Source organism: Arvicola amphibius, chromosome X (assembly GCF_903992535.2).
Source record: "Arvicola amphibius chromosome X, mArvAmp1.2, whole genome shotgun sequence".
NCBI lineage: Eukaryota > Metazoa > Chordata > Mammalia > Rodentia > Cricetidae > Arvicola > Arvicola amphibius.
The window spans coordinates 72,589,242-72,607,132 of record NC_052065.1 but is presented as its reverse complement, the minus strand read 5'-3'; the positions used below and the strand labels follow the sequence as shown (position 1 = coordinate 72,607,132).

General features: G+C 36.3%; 1 protein-coding gene across 1 annotated transcript in view; it reads left to right on the top strand.

The window, feature by feature from the left end:
- Chm (CHM Rab escort protein) overlaps positions 1–17,891 on the top strand; it is a 166,086-nt gene that overhangs the window by 21,022 nt on the left and 127,173 nt on the right. The window contains exon 2 of the mRNA XM_038317308.1: positions 4,666–4,732. Within this exon, the coding sequence (XP_038173236.1) occupies positions 4,666–4,732 (67 nt within the window). The remainder of the gene's footprint in view (positions 1–4,665; positions 4,733–17,891) is intronic.

Genomic DNA, 17,891 nt, shown 5'->3' with positions numbered 1-17,891 from the left:
TGTTCAAAAGTTTATTTTTATCTTACTGACATGTAAACACTGTCTTGGGAAACAAACCATTCTGGGTCATAAACACCACCCAGCAGCTCCAGGCATAGCTGGCATTCTTTGAATGGGTGAAACTCCTTCATGTAGACGAAAGTTCACTTCTCATTCTTGAGTCTTGGGTATAGGGCTCTGTAAGCAGTATCATGGCCCTGAAGGCTGCAAAGTCCACATCTGTAATCTCAACCAGCACCTTAACCACATCAGTGTGCCATACTGCCTGCTGTATTCCAAGAATGTAGGTGTGTGTTGCTTTAACTCAAAGGTTTTATAGTAAACAAAGGGATACTGGTAGGTGCTGAATCCTGCATAGAATACAATAGACTTTTTCGAAAAACTGCGTGAAATGTTTTTTTTTTTTTCTGGCATAAAACAATAGTACCTGGCTTCTTATAAGAGCTACAGTCACTGTCCGAATCTTCATTTTGTAATAAGCCTAATGAACAAAAAAGTAGACCCAACTATTCCATATACTTCCAATGCTGATGAAGTGTTCATCCACTTTGACATGGTATCGGGTCCTCTTCAGCTGCAAAGGCAATGTGTTCTGGAACTATATTCTCAGGCTGCAGACTCCTTCAAAATGAACCCTAAAAATGCTTTTGAAGATAAATAGTGGTAAGCAAGTGATAACTATTTCAGAGACCTAATCAAGAAATAGAGGAAGAGAACATTTTCTACATAGCAGGATTGCTGTATAAGGTGTGTCATCTCATTTTGTTCCCGTTCTTCCACAGACCCTGCAAGGTACATCATTGGGCCATTTAAACAGTGAGCACACTGCACTTGTGTATTTGTATTCACACATTTCTTGGAGCTTCCAGTAGAACATTGTGTGATTTGTCTTGGTCCAACATTAGACGTTAGCCAGGTCTTTGAGGATATATAGCAAACCTAAACTTACTCCTTAAAAAGTAAAGGAGAGGAGAGCAACAAAGGTGGCTCCTGAGTAGTTGGGGTGATCTCTTTCACTTAGCATAATGTTTTTGAGAGTCATCCGGTTTGTAGCATAGGTCTCCTTCTAAGGCATCTGACTTTTTTCCCTAGGGAGATCTTACAAATTATTAAAGCCTGTATGTGTTCTAGATAAAAACTCATAAAGATGTGTGAATTTCTGTAATGATTCAGCATCATTTTTCTAAGTGTTAGAAGAGATTTTATTACAAAATTAAAGTTTTTAAGTGGTATTAGGGTTGAACACAGACATATACACATAGTTCAATATTCTAAAAAACAAAAGAGAGAGAGAATACCAAAAGGGCTGGTGAGGTAGCTGCATGGGTAAGGATGCTTGTTAAGCCTGTCAACCTGAGTTTGATTGTCAGGATCCACAAAGTTGGAAGGAGAGAACTGCCTCCTGCAAGTTGTTCTCTGATCTTCACATATGCATCCTGACACGTTTTTCCCCACTCCCTATTTTAAAACAAGTAGGCATTTTATTAAATGATAAACAAAGGTTTAATTTGTTACTTTTCCTGTATAAGTTTTTTTTTAAACGTAAAACCCCTGTTTAATGAAAATTTATTCTCTGCTGTGACTAGGGGCATCTTATTTATTTATTTGCTTATTTATTTATTTACTTTTATTCATATAAACATTTTGCCTGTATGCATTCTGTCTACCACCTGTATGCCCTGTGCCTGAGAAGGTCAAAAGAGAGCATTAGATCCCTTGGAACTGGAGTTAGGTGGTGGTGAGCTGCTATGTGCGTGCTGGGAACTGAACCTGAGTCCTCTGCAAGAGCCAGTGCCCTTAACCACTGAGCTATCTCTCCAGCCCAGGAGTCTTTTTAAAAACTAATTCTCACCGAAACACTGAAATCCTTTTTAAATTCCCTGTTCCCTCAAAGAATGACATTCAGACTTCTTAACTGGCTTCAACTACTCATTTTTCAAAAACTTGTTGTATTATAGTAAAAATATTTAAAATAATAACTACCCTCTTAACTTTTTTCTTTGCTGTGTGCTTTCCTCAGAAACTATTTATTAACTGGGTAGGACAAAAAAAATTAAACCTTAGCCACAAAGACATTACTAACTATATTCGTAGCTTGTTATTTTAATAATTCTAAGCATGAAGATAATGGACCTTTGGCATTAACCATTGGAACAGCTTGCCTATTGATTTCACAAACTTGTGGTGATATCTGGATGGAAGTATTATAGAATATCACAAATAATAGTTATTTGGGTTTTATGTAGTTTGGATTCAGATCATATTCCACATTGAAAACCATTTTTAGCTTTGCGTTGTCAGCAGAGACTTGACTTCTGACTGTTGATTTCAGGCATAGAAATTACCACATACATATCTTCCTACCCAAAGGAATAGCTAATTTGGGTAAAATAGAGGAGAATGATACTGTCTGCAATTGCTGTTGGCATTTGGTACAAAGACATATATGGTTGTGGTATTTAATGAAAGTTTGGCGCTTCTAAATTCTACTTCTCAGGAATGCTAAGAAATTTCTCCTCTAGGTTGTATCTTTGTGTTTAGGAGCATTTATGAACATATATGTAGATGCATATACATATAAAATATCAACTACTTTTTTTTTTAAAAAAGGCCACTAATTCGAAAGAGTGCAATGAAGGGATATATGGAAGGCTTTGGAGGACAGAAAGGGAAGGGGGAATGATTCAGTTTTTAATATCTGAAAAATAAATAATTAGGAAAGTATTCACAGCACAGGTAGTCTTCTAATAACTAAATTCTATGAAGTAGGTGATGAATATTGCCGTCGATGGAGAGAAAAGGAGGCACAGAATGTCTGACTTATCTAAACTCCAGTTCTCAATGATTAAGATGTACTCATTTTATTGAGTTACCTATATTGTCCTTAAATCCTATCCTGCAAATTATGTCAAGTTGGAGCTAATGAATTACTGGTGTTACAACATTCCTTTATATTTGGCTTGTTTCCTCACTTAGATGGCTTAGCCCATGATGATAACAATAAATAGATGAGATTATATGTGTTAACATGGTACAAAGCATAAAACTCTATGTACATGCCATTTTAATGCCATCATTTTATAGGAAACTTTTTAACATAATCCTATTTTTAATGTTTCTTTGCTTATCAATTTTTTAGAGTACATTGATTAGCTTTCTTTAGCAAGGAAAGTTATTTAGGTATAGCAAAAAGTTCAGATCCTCATGAGGCACATTAGAATAATAGTTTGAACTGAAGAACATAGTAGTGAAGCTATTTGAGACTCCCATTTCTCTCTTGTCTTTCTTCTGCAGTTATATCCAAAGTTAAAACTTTATGATGGCCTGGATTTAATAACTGATATTTGATGGTTACATTCTGTATATTTGGACACAATTTCTTTTTATTATACACCCACAAAGTGCTCAATACTAGAAAATAGATCTTCATGAAGACTGGCTCTTGTGTTTAATGTGGTTTTTAGCTGAAGATTGACTATGTCAATTGCTTCTGTGTGGATTACTTTAGAACAACTTTTTAATTTTATTTGTTTGTGTTTGTGTGTGTGTGTGTGTGTGTGTGTGTGTGTGTGTGTGTGTGGTCAGAAGATAGCCTTGTGGATTGGTTTTCTTTTTCCACAGTGTGTGCTCTGGAGGTCAAACTCAGGTTGCCAGGCTTGGCAGCAGGCACATTTACCCACTGAGCCATCTCCCTAGCATCATATTACATTTTTATCCAGGAAAGTTAACCTTTCCCTTTTTTTTGTAATCCTTGATTCTTAGTGAGTACTTTAAATAAATGTTCATCAAAAAATGCAAAACAACCAGGATTTTTCATGGTGATAGTGGTGCTTGTTCTATAGGTTTGTACTAAACTTTCAAAATATGCTTTGTATGACTGATAATATAGGACAGAATGGCCTCTATTGAAATGGAAGCTCTTACGATAAAAATTTTGGAAGAGTTTTGAACTTTTAACATAAGACATTTTAGTAATGTAGTAGAAAATCTGGTCTTTATTGTAACATAATTGAACTTGGTAGTTAAAATTTTATTCATATTGTTAGTAGTAATTTATATTTCCTTTTATGATAATAAGCTTTGCTGTGACATTTGATTTCAAAGCACTAATATTTTCTTTCCAATCTGCTATAGTGACCAATAAGCAGGATAATTAGCTTACATAATTTTTAAACATAAAATAATGTATTCCATTCTCACTTAGAGGTTCTGTGGCTTTGGAATTAGATCTGAGCTGAATTTCAACTCTGTAGCTTTTTATTAGCAGTAAATTTCCATCCTTGAGCAGCAGTTTCTTTGTTGTCTGCAGGTGCAGATTCTTATCTCTCAGTGCCTTTGCGAGGATCAGATAAGCTTGTGTAGCTAACCTGCTTCCTAAGGAACAAAGACCCATTTTTTAAAAACAGTTGACTATTTATGGTAATTTACATATGAAAAGCTGAGGACTTATTAAAATGTATATCTTCTACCTAAAACAACCCAGTATTAGTTTTGTATGTTCAAGAAACATCTATCATATAAGCTTTTCAATTTTGAAAATTATAAATTTTCTTTAGTGAAAATATTTTTAGTTAAAATATTTTATGCTGCAATAGTATGAATTGAAATTTCTATGAAATACATATATATCTACATTCTAAATGATATAGGTGTGTGTTTTTATAGGTTTGCCTGAATCCATCATTGCGGCTGCATGTTCAAGGAGTGGCCAGAGGGTTCTGCATGTTGATTCGTAAGTTTTAACTCTGGTAGCATTTAACACACATATATGTCTATGTATTTATGTATGTGCTTGTATGTATGTATCATGTGAAATTTCATAACATAGAAAAAGCACTGAAATTTTCATTTTTAACCAGTAATTTGTCAAACACATTAAATACTATATTTTTATTTTCTTTATATATCTTATTATATAAGATTTCTTATTATATTCTTTGAAATAAGGATAGTTGTCCTTAATGGGTAAACAAAATGCATCTTTTTAAAAATTATTTTTCTTAGGCATGAGCTTGATCTTAAGTAATTGTTTTACAGGCTTGAAAACCCCTTGTGTGCTTTTTCTTATATAAATATTTGTGTGTCTCTTGTCTGTAAGAATATGCCACATTTATTTGGGATTGTATTTTAGCCTTCATGTTTTATTCTAAAATTTAACCTATAGATTTGAATTTATGGTTTTATTAAAGGATATCAAAAATCAAACTTAAAATTCTTAGGAAAAATGTCTAGAATAATTTTCTCTTAAATGCATTAATAAAAAAGAAGTAGAAGGAAAACTACTTGGTGGCTACCTTAAATCTCAGTTCCCATGTTTTTTGAAAGCAGATCTTGAGTGTGCCTGCCGTCTATATGATTATTCATTTTCAATCAGAAGAGAAAGAATAAATGGACTTTCTGTCTTCTTGTAAATAATAATTGTTCTAGAGTGCTATTAAACAAAGTAGCACTAGGTCTGTAAGTAGTGTATGGCCTTTTTCCCTTTGTTCATAGTGTAAAACATAGCCCTCATTAATTTTTTAAAAAATATTTATTTAACATTTCCACCTCCTCCCATCCTTCCTTTTTCGTCCCCCTCCCCCCACTCCCCCTCCCCTTCGCTCTCCAGTCCTAAGAGCAGTCAGGGTGCCCTGCCTTGTGTGAAGTCCAAGGCCCTCCCTCTGTCCAGGTCTAGGAAGGTGTACATCCAAACAGACTAGGCTCTCAAAAGGCCAGTGCATGCAGTAGAATCAAAATCCAGTATCATTATCATTGGCTTCTCAGTCCACCCTCATTGTCAGCCACATTCAGAGAGTCCGGTTTGATCACATGCTCCTTCAGACCCAGTCCAGTTGGCTTTGGTGAGCTCCCATTAGATCAGTCCCACCATCTCGTGGGTGGACACACCCCTCGCGGTGCTGACTTTCTTTCTCATGTTCTCCCTCCTTTTGCTCTTCATCTGGGCTTTGGGAGCTCAGTCCATTGCTCCAATGTGGATCTCTGTCTCTATCTCCATCCCTCACCAGATGAAGGATCTATGGTGATATGCATGATATTCATCAGTGTGTCTATGGGAGAAGGCCAGTTCAGGCACCCTCTCCTCTGCTGCCCATGGACCTAGTTGGGGAAATCCCCTTGGACACCTGGGAACCCATCTAGAGCCAAGACTCTAGACAACCCTAAAATGGCTCCCTTGGTTAGGATAACTTCTTCCCTACTCCCATATCCACCCTTCCTCCATCTCAATTTCCCATTCCCCCAAGCTCTCCCCAGTCCTCCCCTTCTCCCTTCTCTCTCCCCATCTGTCCCCTTCCCCCCAATCAACCCCCACCCCCCTGTTCCCAACTTTTGCCCTGTGATCTTGTCAACTTCCAATATCCAGGTGGATAACTATATGTTTTTCTTTGGGTTCACCTTCTTATTTAGCTTCTCTAGGATCATGAACTATAGGCTCAATGTCCTTTGTTTAGCGCTCATTAATTTATACTTAACCCTTCATAAACTGAGTTATTTTTAGATAATCTCACATTAAGTACTATGGTTCATCTTTGCATTTTCATATACGCATGTATGTCATTATATCATAATTCAATTACTGCTTCCTTGCCTTGTCCCCCTAGTGCTTGTCTTACTTCCCATCAGTGACCCCTTTCTGTGTTCATGTCACATGTCACATGTCACATGTCACAGCTATTTTCTTTATCTTCTCTGAGGCTCCTCGTTAGAGCATTTCCTTTCCTCTTAGGATTTCCTTTTTAGTTTTGTGACGTTCTGTCCCTTCTGTATCTCTCTCTCCACAACCATCTTTTTTCTAAGATTGTGTGCTGGTTAGTTTGTGTTAACTTGACACACACATGACAGTTATTGAGAAAGAAGGAGCATCATTTGAGAAAATGCCCTTATCGGACTGTCGTGTGTAGGCAAGTTTGCTAGGCATTTTCTTGATTAATAATTGAAGGGATAGCTCATGGTGGGTGGGGATGCACTTGAGCAGGTGGTCCTGAGTTGGACAATAAGGAGGCTGAACAAGCCAGTAAGCAGCTCTCCTCCATCGTCTCTGCTTCAGCTCCTGCCGCTGGGTTCCTGCCCTGACTTCCTTCATTATGGCCAGTACACTGTAAGATTATAGAAAGTAAACTAAATCAAATTGCTTTGTCTGTTTTGTATTGTTTCTTCTTTCATGCGAAATTTTGTATTTTTTTAAAATACATTCTTCAGAATGTAATTGAGACTTCCATGTGAAATGTATTGAATTTTTCTTTCACTTTTAGTGATATAGCTAATATTACAATATGAAATTTTGCCATTCCACGTGCGTGGGAGGTCTTTTCACCTTCCTCAATTTTGTTTTTCTTTGAAAAATGTATATTTGTTAAGGCAACAATAGGATATCAAAGATGAATTGATGGAGGAGGGTCTTCTATCAATCTGTTGATTTCATTGGTTAATTAATAAAGAAAACTGCTTGGCCTAATAGGTTAGAACATAGGTGGGTGGAGTAGACAGAACAGAATGCTGGGAAGAAGGGAAGTTAGACAGTTGCCATGACTCTCCTCTCCATGATGGATGCAGGCAGGAATCTTCTCGGTAAGCCACCCCTCATGGTGCTACACAGATTACTAAATACGGGTTAATCAAAATGTGAGAATTAGAAAATAAGAGGCTGGAACTAATGGGCCAGGCAGTGTTTAAATTAATACAGTTTGTGTGTTGTTATTTCGGGGCATAAGCTAGCCAGGCGGCCGGGAGCAGGGTGGTGGGAATGCAGCCCGCTGCTCCTCACTACAATGAATCCTAGAGAGGGCTCAGTGTCAATACTGTAGCAGAAGCCAGAGACCGCAGGCCAGACCAATGACATTGTAGTGAAGACTTAACAAGGAAAGGTGTATGGACTAAAGGGTATACTGTGGGATTCACTGGGCCACACTACAGCTTCCATGCTGAGATTTTTTTTAAATTTGTTTTTTTGTTGTTGTCTTTGGTAGTTTTGGTTTTACTTTTAAATCTTTTTTTGTGGGAAGGTTGCATGAGCAGAGGGCAGAAATGAGGGACCAGGGAGATAAGTAGGATCAGGATGCATAAAGTGAAATCTGCAAAGACTCAGTAAGAAGTAAAAAATGTATATTTATTTTAATTCTTTGAGACAAAGTCTTATAGCAAAAGTTGACCCAGGATGATCTTGAACTTCTGATTCTCCTCACTCTACTTCCTGAGAGCCGGGATTAGCAGATATAAGCCATCTGGCACCCAGTTTTAAATTTTAGTTTTCAGTGTTTACCATTTTGGTGATCCTTTTCCTCTGTTTAAAAGTCATATTCCTAAGGATTTTATTCTATTATGAAGCTATTGCGAGGGAAGTGTTTTTTTGCTACAAGTCTGTTACTGTGCTATAATAAGGGTGATGGCTTTCATATGTTGATTTTATATCCTATTTTCCTATAAGCATTCATTGGCTCTGAGAGTTTTTCCTGAAGTTTTTGAATCTTTCAAATATTGGGTCATATTGTATGAAGTAGAGATAATTTGGCATTTTCCTATTTTGCATCCATTTCATTTCATTCTCTTGTTGAAATCTACACTGACAAGAGTAGAGAGTAGGTGCACCATTTTCTTCTTCCAGGTTTTAGAGTAAATGCCATGTTTCCACTTAGCATAATGTTGATTTTAGGTTTCTTTTATGTTGAGATATGTCCCCTGTAGTTATAGTTTTCTAAAGTCTTTCATCATGAAGGGATATTTACATTTGCCAAAGCTCTATTCTCAGTTCACTGATAGCTCTCCTGTGGTTTCTGGCCTTAAGTCTTTTATATGTTTATTTATTGATTTATCTATGTTGATCCAATTTTGCATCCCTCAGATGAAACAACTTGGTCATAGCATCATAGATTCTAATTTGTTGGTTTTAATTTTGCTTTACATGTATTTTATTGAGATTTCTAAACATCTTAGTTTATTAGTGGAATTGGGCTGTAGTTTTCTTACTATCTTTATAATACAAATTTGATACTATTCCCTCTTCTTTTTTATTTAACTTTGTTGAGTATTAATATAACTTCTTTGTATTAGATCATGTTCCCTAAACCAGCAGAATGGATAAGATGAATATATGTATATTGAAAGGGGATTTACTAGATTGGCTTATGGGATATAGTCCATATAATTTAGCAGTGGTTGCCTCGCTCTAAAGGTCCAGAATCTGCTAGTTGTTTAGTCCATGAGTCTGGGTATCTCAGCAGTTTCCTTCTGGAACTGGAGCCCTAGAAGATTCCTGGACAGTTCACGTATTCCACATTGGAATCCCAAAGAATATTATTGGGTGTAAAATTAGTCGAGAAATGTCACATCAACAGAGTGAATCAAGCTGCCAGCTAGAGTGATGACAAATGGGCAAAAAGCAAAGTTTCCTTTTTCTATGTCTTGTTATTTGGGCTGACATCAAACGGTTCCACCCAGATTTAGGATGGGTTCCCCACTTCAAATAATCTCCCACAGGAATACCCAGCACCTAGTGGTTTAGGTAATTCCAGATGCAGTCAAATTGACAATCAAGATTATTATTCACATTCTTCCTTAAAGAACCCATCTAGTCTTGGCATTTTCGTTATGGGGAGGCTGTTTTCATTCTTTCTTTCCCTTTCTTATTGCTTATTACAGGTTTCTTCAAGTCGTTGTGCTTTTGGCAGGTCCTACGCATTGGACTTCATTTCTTCTTAATTTTCCAGTGTTTTTTGGGGGGAGAATATACATTTTCAAAGTATTTGCCAGTAATGTGGATTTGTTTGCAATCTATCTCCTCATTTGTAATATTTTTGTTTTAGTTTGGCTAGTGGTTTGTTAGTGTTGTTTATCTTTTCAAAGAAATGCTTCATTAAATTATTTTTTGTTCATTAATTTCTGCCATGATATTTTAAATTCAATTTTAAGATATATAAGTTCCTTCCTGATTTTTACTTTTAATAACCTATTGTTAATTCAAGAGTATTTTAGCTTAGTCTATATGTAATTGTCTAGCTTCTATGGTTTCTTTTTTTTGTAGACATCTATTCTTACTCTGTTAACTAATGAGATAGAAGAAATTCTTTCAGTGCTGTTGTAATTCTTTAAGTTGTCTTTGTATTCTAGAACTTGTTCACTTTTAGAGAAGGAACCATGGGACTCTGAAAAAGATGAGACTTGTATATTTATTGGATGGAATATTCTGTAGGCATCTGTAAAGTATGTTTGAACCATTTTGTTTATTTATCTTTAAATTTTTTGTTGATGTTTACTTTGGATATTTTGTAAAGATGAGAGTAGGCTTATAAAGTTGCCCATTACTAACATTTCAGGACCTATCTGACCATTTATTCTCCTTAGTGTTTGTTGTATGAAATCAAGAATTCCAGTGTTCTTTGCACATATATTTAAAAATATTATGTCTTCTTAATGAATTGTGTTTTTTAATACAATTTTAAATTTTAAAAATTTTAAATATTTAACATTATCAATTATTTTAAAAATATAAAATTTTTAAAAATTACATTTTTTAAAAAAAAATTAACTTCTTTAGTGACTCGAAGTTTTACATCCTGCACCCAAATTTGCTCACCTTGCATGGCTTCCCCATATACCCCCTTCATAAGTCCTGCAGTGCCCCCTATAATAGAAAACAAAACAAAGTAAGCAAACAAAGCAAAAACAACCCCCCCCCATTGAAATCAAACCAAAACAACAGAAAAATATCTTTGCTTCTTCCTTTCTGCCTCTCTAGTACCTCTTCATTTATTCTGATGATATTGGGGGCTTCGGTGTGTCATATATTATACCCCTTTGTCCCATCAGCTTTACTGGCAAACGTTCATTGCAATGAGTCACTGGTCTGGTTCAAGGCCCCTGGTTTCTGCTACACCATCATTACTGGATCCACATTGGAACTCCTTTGGAATATCTTTTTTTAAAGGATAAAACAATTATATTTTATTTGTTATAAGGGGAAATCTTATTAAATAGGAAACAAGAAATCCAAGCACAGCAATGTCCTATGGGGAAAAGGTGAAGAAAGAGCACACACATGGAGGTGCACACCTCTTTACCTGGGTCCCAGTGAAGCCATGCCTTAACTAATACCCTCCTCTTAAACATTATTGTTTAACAAGGCTTTCTCCATTATCTCCCCCTTTGGTCTAAACAAGAGTGACCCAAACAGAATACAAAACTATATACAATAAGAACAGATATGAAGTATAAAATTACAAACAACACAAGCAATATTAAGCAAGGAACACATGACAAATGTTTTAATAAACATTCTATTCCAAAGAGTCTAAATCTTGTATCAGAAATAAGTTTGGCTAAATCATAAGAGAAATGTTGCTATGATTATCTAATCTTTAACCCCATCAAAGGCCTGAGAGGGGAGTAATATTACTTGAGCAGGCAGGAAGTACAATCAAGCAGCTTCCAAAGTGAGCAATATATAATATGATGGAGACAATTAGCTACCTGAGCAATCATCCAAGGTCTCATTTGCAACGTTGAAGCAACCAACTTAGGCTAAGGCCTAACGGAACTGACAAACCATTTTCATAAGCAGGAAAATTTTCAGAACTGCCTTACCCTGTCTTGGCAAGATTTGACAGGCATTTTCCTTGTGTCTTGGAGATCTTATAGTTCCACAGGAGCAGTCCCTTTACTAGCTCCAGCAGGTCCTAGATGTGGTAGACAGAAGGCCTGGCTGTGGGCCTGGGTGGTAGCTAAGCTGGCCTCTGGCAAGGGGGTGGAGCAGTCCCCCTGTGTGCATGTGCTCAGGGTTGGTTCAACCTTCCTGTGGTGAGAAATGGAGGATGTCTCTCTAGAGTACAGGGGCCAGCTCTATCCAGTGAGAGGCAAGGCCAGCTTTCCCAGGCCAACTCAGCATGGCCCTCTGATTTCTTCTTGCATGGTTCCTAAAAGATACAATTTTTAAAGAAATGCTACATTTAAAAATACATTGTAGTAGCCTTCCTTTCATCTGACTAATTTGCGTTCACCTTCCTGGGCTTAGGGGGAGCTGGGAGGACCTTGGACTTAACATAGTGAAGGGAACCCTGATGGCTCTTTGTCTTTGGAGAGGGGTGGAGTGGGGGTATGGGTGGAAGGGAGGGGAGGGAAGGGGGAGGAGGAGGGGAGGAGATGGAAATCTTTAATAAAAAAATGAGGAAAAAAAAAGAAAATTATTTGAGCCACATCTGTCAAGAGGATTGAAACTGAAGTTTTTTTTTTAAAAAAAGACGACTTTGTCTGATAGCAGTATAGTTATACCAGCTTGTTTTCAGCTTCCATTTGCTTTATTCATGAAAATTTTTAGCCTTTAAGTTTATGTATCTTTATAAGTACGTTATATATTGGAGAAAAGAGATAATTGAATCTTGTATTTTAATCTGTTCTGTTGGTGAATTGAGAATATTTCTATTTGAGGTTATTCTTAATTTTTAATTAAGTAAATGTTTAAAATTGTTTTAGATATTGGGAAAATGGGTGTCCTCCTTACAGCTCTTATATTTGTTTATTTGTGTGTATGTGCCATAATTTGCATATAAAGGTTAGATGGTTACTGTGGAAGTTGGTTCTTCTCCTTCCTCCATAGGGGTCTCTGGGATTGAATTCAAGTCATAAAGCTTGGCAGCAAGTACTTTTATCAACCAATCTGGTCTTGTGATGTAGGTGTGTCTTCTATCTATCTGTTGATTTCATTGGTTAATTAATAAAGAAACTTCTTGGCCTGATAGGTTAGAACATAGGTGGGTAGAGTAGACAGAGGGAAGTGAGGCAGATGCCTCAGGCAATCATCATGCCTCTCCTCTCTGAGACAGACGTGATGGAGCCAGCCACCAGGTCAGACATGCTGAATCTTTCCTGGTAAGACACCACTTGTGGTGCTATACAGATTATTAGAAATGGGTTAGTCAAGATGTGAGTAAGAGGCTGAAACTAATGGGCCAGGCAGTGTTTAAATGAATACAGTTTGTGTGTTGTTATTTCGGGGCATAAGCTAGCCAGGCGGCTGGGAGCCGGGCAGGATGAAAAACAGGTCTGCCTGCAGCTCCTCACTACAGTCTTGAACTCATGGTTATACTCCTGCAATTCTACTCCTGCTTTCAATTATTATTGATCAGTATTTGTTTGTTCCTATAAGTTTTTGTTGTTGGCTGTGTTATTTGTTCTCCTTTGAGTACTAGGGCTTTTTATGGTTTATTATGTTAAACATAATAGATTCCTTACTAATTCTCATTTGTGTATGTATTCCTCAAACTGTTTCTTTGTCCTTGTGCATACTATTCCTTTGAGTATTTTTTAATGAGGCTGACTTAGTTGTCATGCTTTAGTTGTACTTGTCTTGAAATGTCCTTATTTTTGCTCAATTTTAAAAGTTAGCTTTGAGAACTATAAAGATGGCTTAGTAGTTAAGAGCATGTCCTAACTATGCTTGCAGAGGATCAGAGTTCAGTTCATAGCACCTTCATCATGTAATTCACAGCCACCTGTAACTCCATCTTCAGGGGTCAGAAGGCCCTCTTCTGTCTTCTGCAAGTACCTGTTTTCATGTGCGTATACCCTATCTCCAAGCACATATAATTAAAAAAATAAAATAAGTATTTAAAAGATAACTTGAGTGTTTATAATCTTTGTTGGTGTTTTTTGTTTTCAAGGCTTGAAAAATAGTTTTATTCTTTATGTCCATTTAGAATTGCTAGTGAGAGGTCTATATGTTTGCTTCTGTAGGCAGTTTGACATTTTTCTGGTCTAACTTTTAATATTGGATCTTTGTTTTGTACTTTTGACAATTTGATTGCGTTTTATTTTGGAGAAGTTATTCTCTGGGCACATCTATTTGATAGTCTAAATACTCCCTGTGTTTGTATATCTCATTTCTTTTCTAGAGTGAGGGAATTTTCTGCTATGGTTTCACTGAATCCTTTATACATTTAATGTTTAGTGTTTATGCTGTCTCCTTCTACTTTATGGAGTCTTAGTTTCTTGGATGTATCCTGGAGATCTAGGCCTTTTGGTCAGAATAATTTACTTTTTTTCTTCTAGGCTTCCGAGTGTAGTAGCTTCTTGACTTTGTTTTCCATCTTTAATTGTATTTGTGGGTGGTGATTTCTACTGTGTTTTTTTTAGTTGGTGGATTGTCTGATTTCTAACATTGTAACACCCGATTCTGTGTTACCCCCTTGGTACAGTTCACGCACCACTGTACCTTACGCGAGTCGGACAAGGGCCTGGAGATTGAAAGAACACACAAAGAGACCTGGGTCATTCGAAAGGAGATCAGCCGAATGCCTTATTTAACCTTGAGGAAAATCTTAGGTACCCCACTGCTGCCCAAGGAATTCCACCCAGGCTGGTGGGAAATTACCATACCAACATTAGAGTCAACAATGCCCTACAGCTAATCACCAGGCAGGGCAGAGGGAGCACAGGAACTAACAAGATGCTTAGTCATCTGACCAGAAACTGTCCTCAAGATGAGCCCCAGGAACAAGGGCAGACCCGGGCCCTACATAACATATGGGTTTTGTTGTTAGAATCTCAGTTGCCATGCTGAAAATTTTCATCCAAATTTTTAAATTTCTTTACTATGTTACTTATCTTTTTGTCCCATTATTTTCTTATTTAGGGCTTGAATTTATTTGCTTAGTTTGTCTTAAAATTTTATACAAAATTTAAAAACTAAAACAAATAGAAATGATAAAATGAATTAAAAGTATAACAATCACTTTCAGTATTTCTTCCTATTTGGGATAAATGGGGTTTTCTTGTTCTCTTTCCTTGTCAGTTAGCCATTTCTGCAGGTTGCAGGAGGACTTTTACGCTAATTCGTTCAAACAGAGTAGATCAGAATATTCTCTCTTGCTGAAAGAGTTCCTGGGTTGGACTTTTTTTCTTTTTAGAGTTTCCTAGTAAATGTGAGATGATTCCTTTAATATCTTACTCATTTGCCTGTAACTATCTCCTTTGTTCTGATAGTAGTTGTTACCAAAGAAGTAAATTTCACCCTGAGTAGAGAAAATGAAAAAAGTCAAAAATAGATTTTTTTGAGTGCATGAGTGTTGGGAGAGAATCTATCAAAGTAGATTAAGAAGAAGCAGCTAGAAGTTTAGCAGGAAAGCATGATGGCGTGGATGTTTATCAGTCTGATGAATTGATTCCATATCTCTTCATTACACAAAAGAAAGCTTGAAGCAAAGGGACATTTGTGGATTGTTTTGCTGATATGGCCCAGTGTTAATTTTGTCCTCATTTAGTACTTGTTTTAGTATTTAAGACTTTATAGTTATATTTAGTTTACTTTACCAGCCTTATCTTTTTCTCTGCCTCTGCCTTCCTCTCTTTTTCTGTGTGTTGATCTTTGTTTATGTCCGACATCTGTCTCTACATCTCTGTTTTTATTAGTGCTTGCAGTCATAGCCAGGGCCTTCAATATAGCACGGAAATGCTTTACCAGTTGTTGAGTATACCAGGGAAATGCTTTGCCAGTTGCTTTAATTTTTAGACTACATGTAAAAATAGTGTAACCTCAGTTCAGTGCTCATGGCTTCCCATGCGCGCGTGCGCTCTCTCTCTCTCTCTCTCTCTCTCTCTCTCTCTCTGTGTGTGTGTGTGTGTGTGTGTATGTGTATGTGTGTGTGTGTGTGTGTGTGTGTGTGTGTGTGTGTATGTGTATGTGTGTGTGTGTGTGTGTGTGTGTCTTACTCTTTAACTCTCTGTCTCTTTGTGTGTCCGTGCGTGCACGTAAATGCCTGCATGTGTGTGTGTGTGTTTTTCCACACTTGCGTGCATATTATTGGACAACCTCAAGTGTTCCTTAGAATCCATCTGCCACCCCCCATCCCCTCACCCCCCACCCCCATACCCCACGCACACGTGTTTATTTAAGATAGGGCCTCTCACTGGCCTGTGCTTACTAAGTAGCCTAGACTGGCTAACCAGCCAGCCCCAGGGATTCACCTGTCAACTACCTTCCTAACCCTAGGATACAAGATGGTAATGCCATGCCTGGCTATTTTCTGTGAGTTCTGTGGATCAAATTCAGATCCTTATGCTTTCAAGGCAAGCATTTTACTGGCTGATGTGTCCTCCCATGCTTTCAATATTTTTTAAAAAAATTATGCTTAAGCTGAAACAAAATTTACTGTCTTAACCACTATTAGATATACAGTTCAGTTGTATTATGTATATTGACATGGTAGTACCATAAGTACCTAAAACCTTTGGTCTTTTAAAAATGGAATTTGTACTTACTTAACAATAACTGTGTTCTTCACAATCAAACTTTTGGTAGCCAAGATTCTAATTTTTGTTACCATGAATTTGGGTATCTAGACATCCAATAAAAGCAAATCATAGTATTTATCTCTTTATGATTATTTTATTTCATTTAGCTCAGTATCTTTATGTTTCATCTGTGTCATCATATGTTACAGGATATCTTCCCTTTATAACTGAATAATAGCCCATGCTGTATTCTTTGATAGACATCTGGGCTGCTTAAAGTTTTTGGCTATTGCAAGTAATGGTTCTAGAAATATGAGTTAGCAAATATTTATTTTTAATTCTGACTTTAATTCTTTTGAATAAATACCCAGAATTGGGGTTGGTAGATGACATGGTACTTTAATATTTGTATTTTTTTACAAATATTATGTGAGAAAAAAAATCTGCTTTCAGTAAAAGGGGGAAAGGCATTAGTATTAGTAACCTGCCTGTTTAACTATCATCGGGGGATTGTTTTTTTTTCATTGCATAATGATTTATTTGATGTATGTCAGATAGTGTCTGGATGTTTATGATAAAAGGATAAGCTAAAAGTTCAAGACATGCATATGTAAAATACAAAATGTCAAATCAACTTTTTTTTTCCTGACAACTTCTCCTTAACTCCTTCCCAAATCAGAACTACTCCCAAGCACTTGGATGCTAATGTGACCCATCATACTCAAAACTGGTACCTGTCCAGCCTCAACTTTCACATCAGAGTCTGCATTCATTCATTTCAGACTGTCAGGCCAAGGGGAACAATGGGCATACATGGGGAAGAGGCATGCTGTTCTCTCTTTTGTAAATAAGTTGACGTGATGGGCTGGATCTCTTGGATGTTGGTTTGAGGATGAATTTCCTCAGCTATTCCTTGATTTTTCAAAGTAACTTCAGAACCTCATTTTTCACCTGCTTTTATGTTGTTACTTGCTACTATAAATATATTTTTTAAAGAAATAGATTTTATGTTTCACAAAAGCAATGTAAACACTAATGTTTACTTTAAACTTAAGTTGCTAATGTGAGATTCAACTATGAGAAGAGAAGTCCATATTTGAATATAATATACCTGTTCCATAGCTGTCTATGTGGTCTGGTCAATCTTCTTCCTTATTTAGTTTTATTTTGCTTCTATTCATGTTCTCCTGTAGTACTGCTTCATATGAAAGTAAGGAATTAAACTGTCCACTGAAAATGATTTTGTTACCTCACTGAATTACTTTAAATTCAGTTTTTCTCAGACTCTATTAAAAGGAATATGTTCAACATGCCTTTTAAACATTAAAATATTTAATGTTTAAATGTTTATGTCATTAAACATTTTTATATATTAAGTGGATTTATAGCATATATCTAAATATCATAAATAATTTGTTTAGCTTTACATAATGATTGTATTTTCAATCCTATGCTTTTAAAATTTCTAGCATTTAAGTTTACTAAAGAAGCGTATTTACCTAAATAATGTTATTTTATGAGGATAAGAACTGATGATACCACTAATGCATATTTGTCGGTTTCTAGATTTCTTATTTGTCTCACTAATAGGATTTAGTTTTATTGACTTCTAAGGAGTTGTTTTATAATTGTGATAATGCTAAAGAATTAATGTGTTTATTATATTTTCTGTGCAT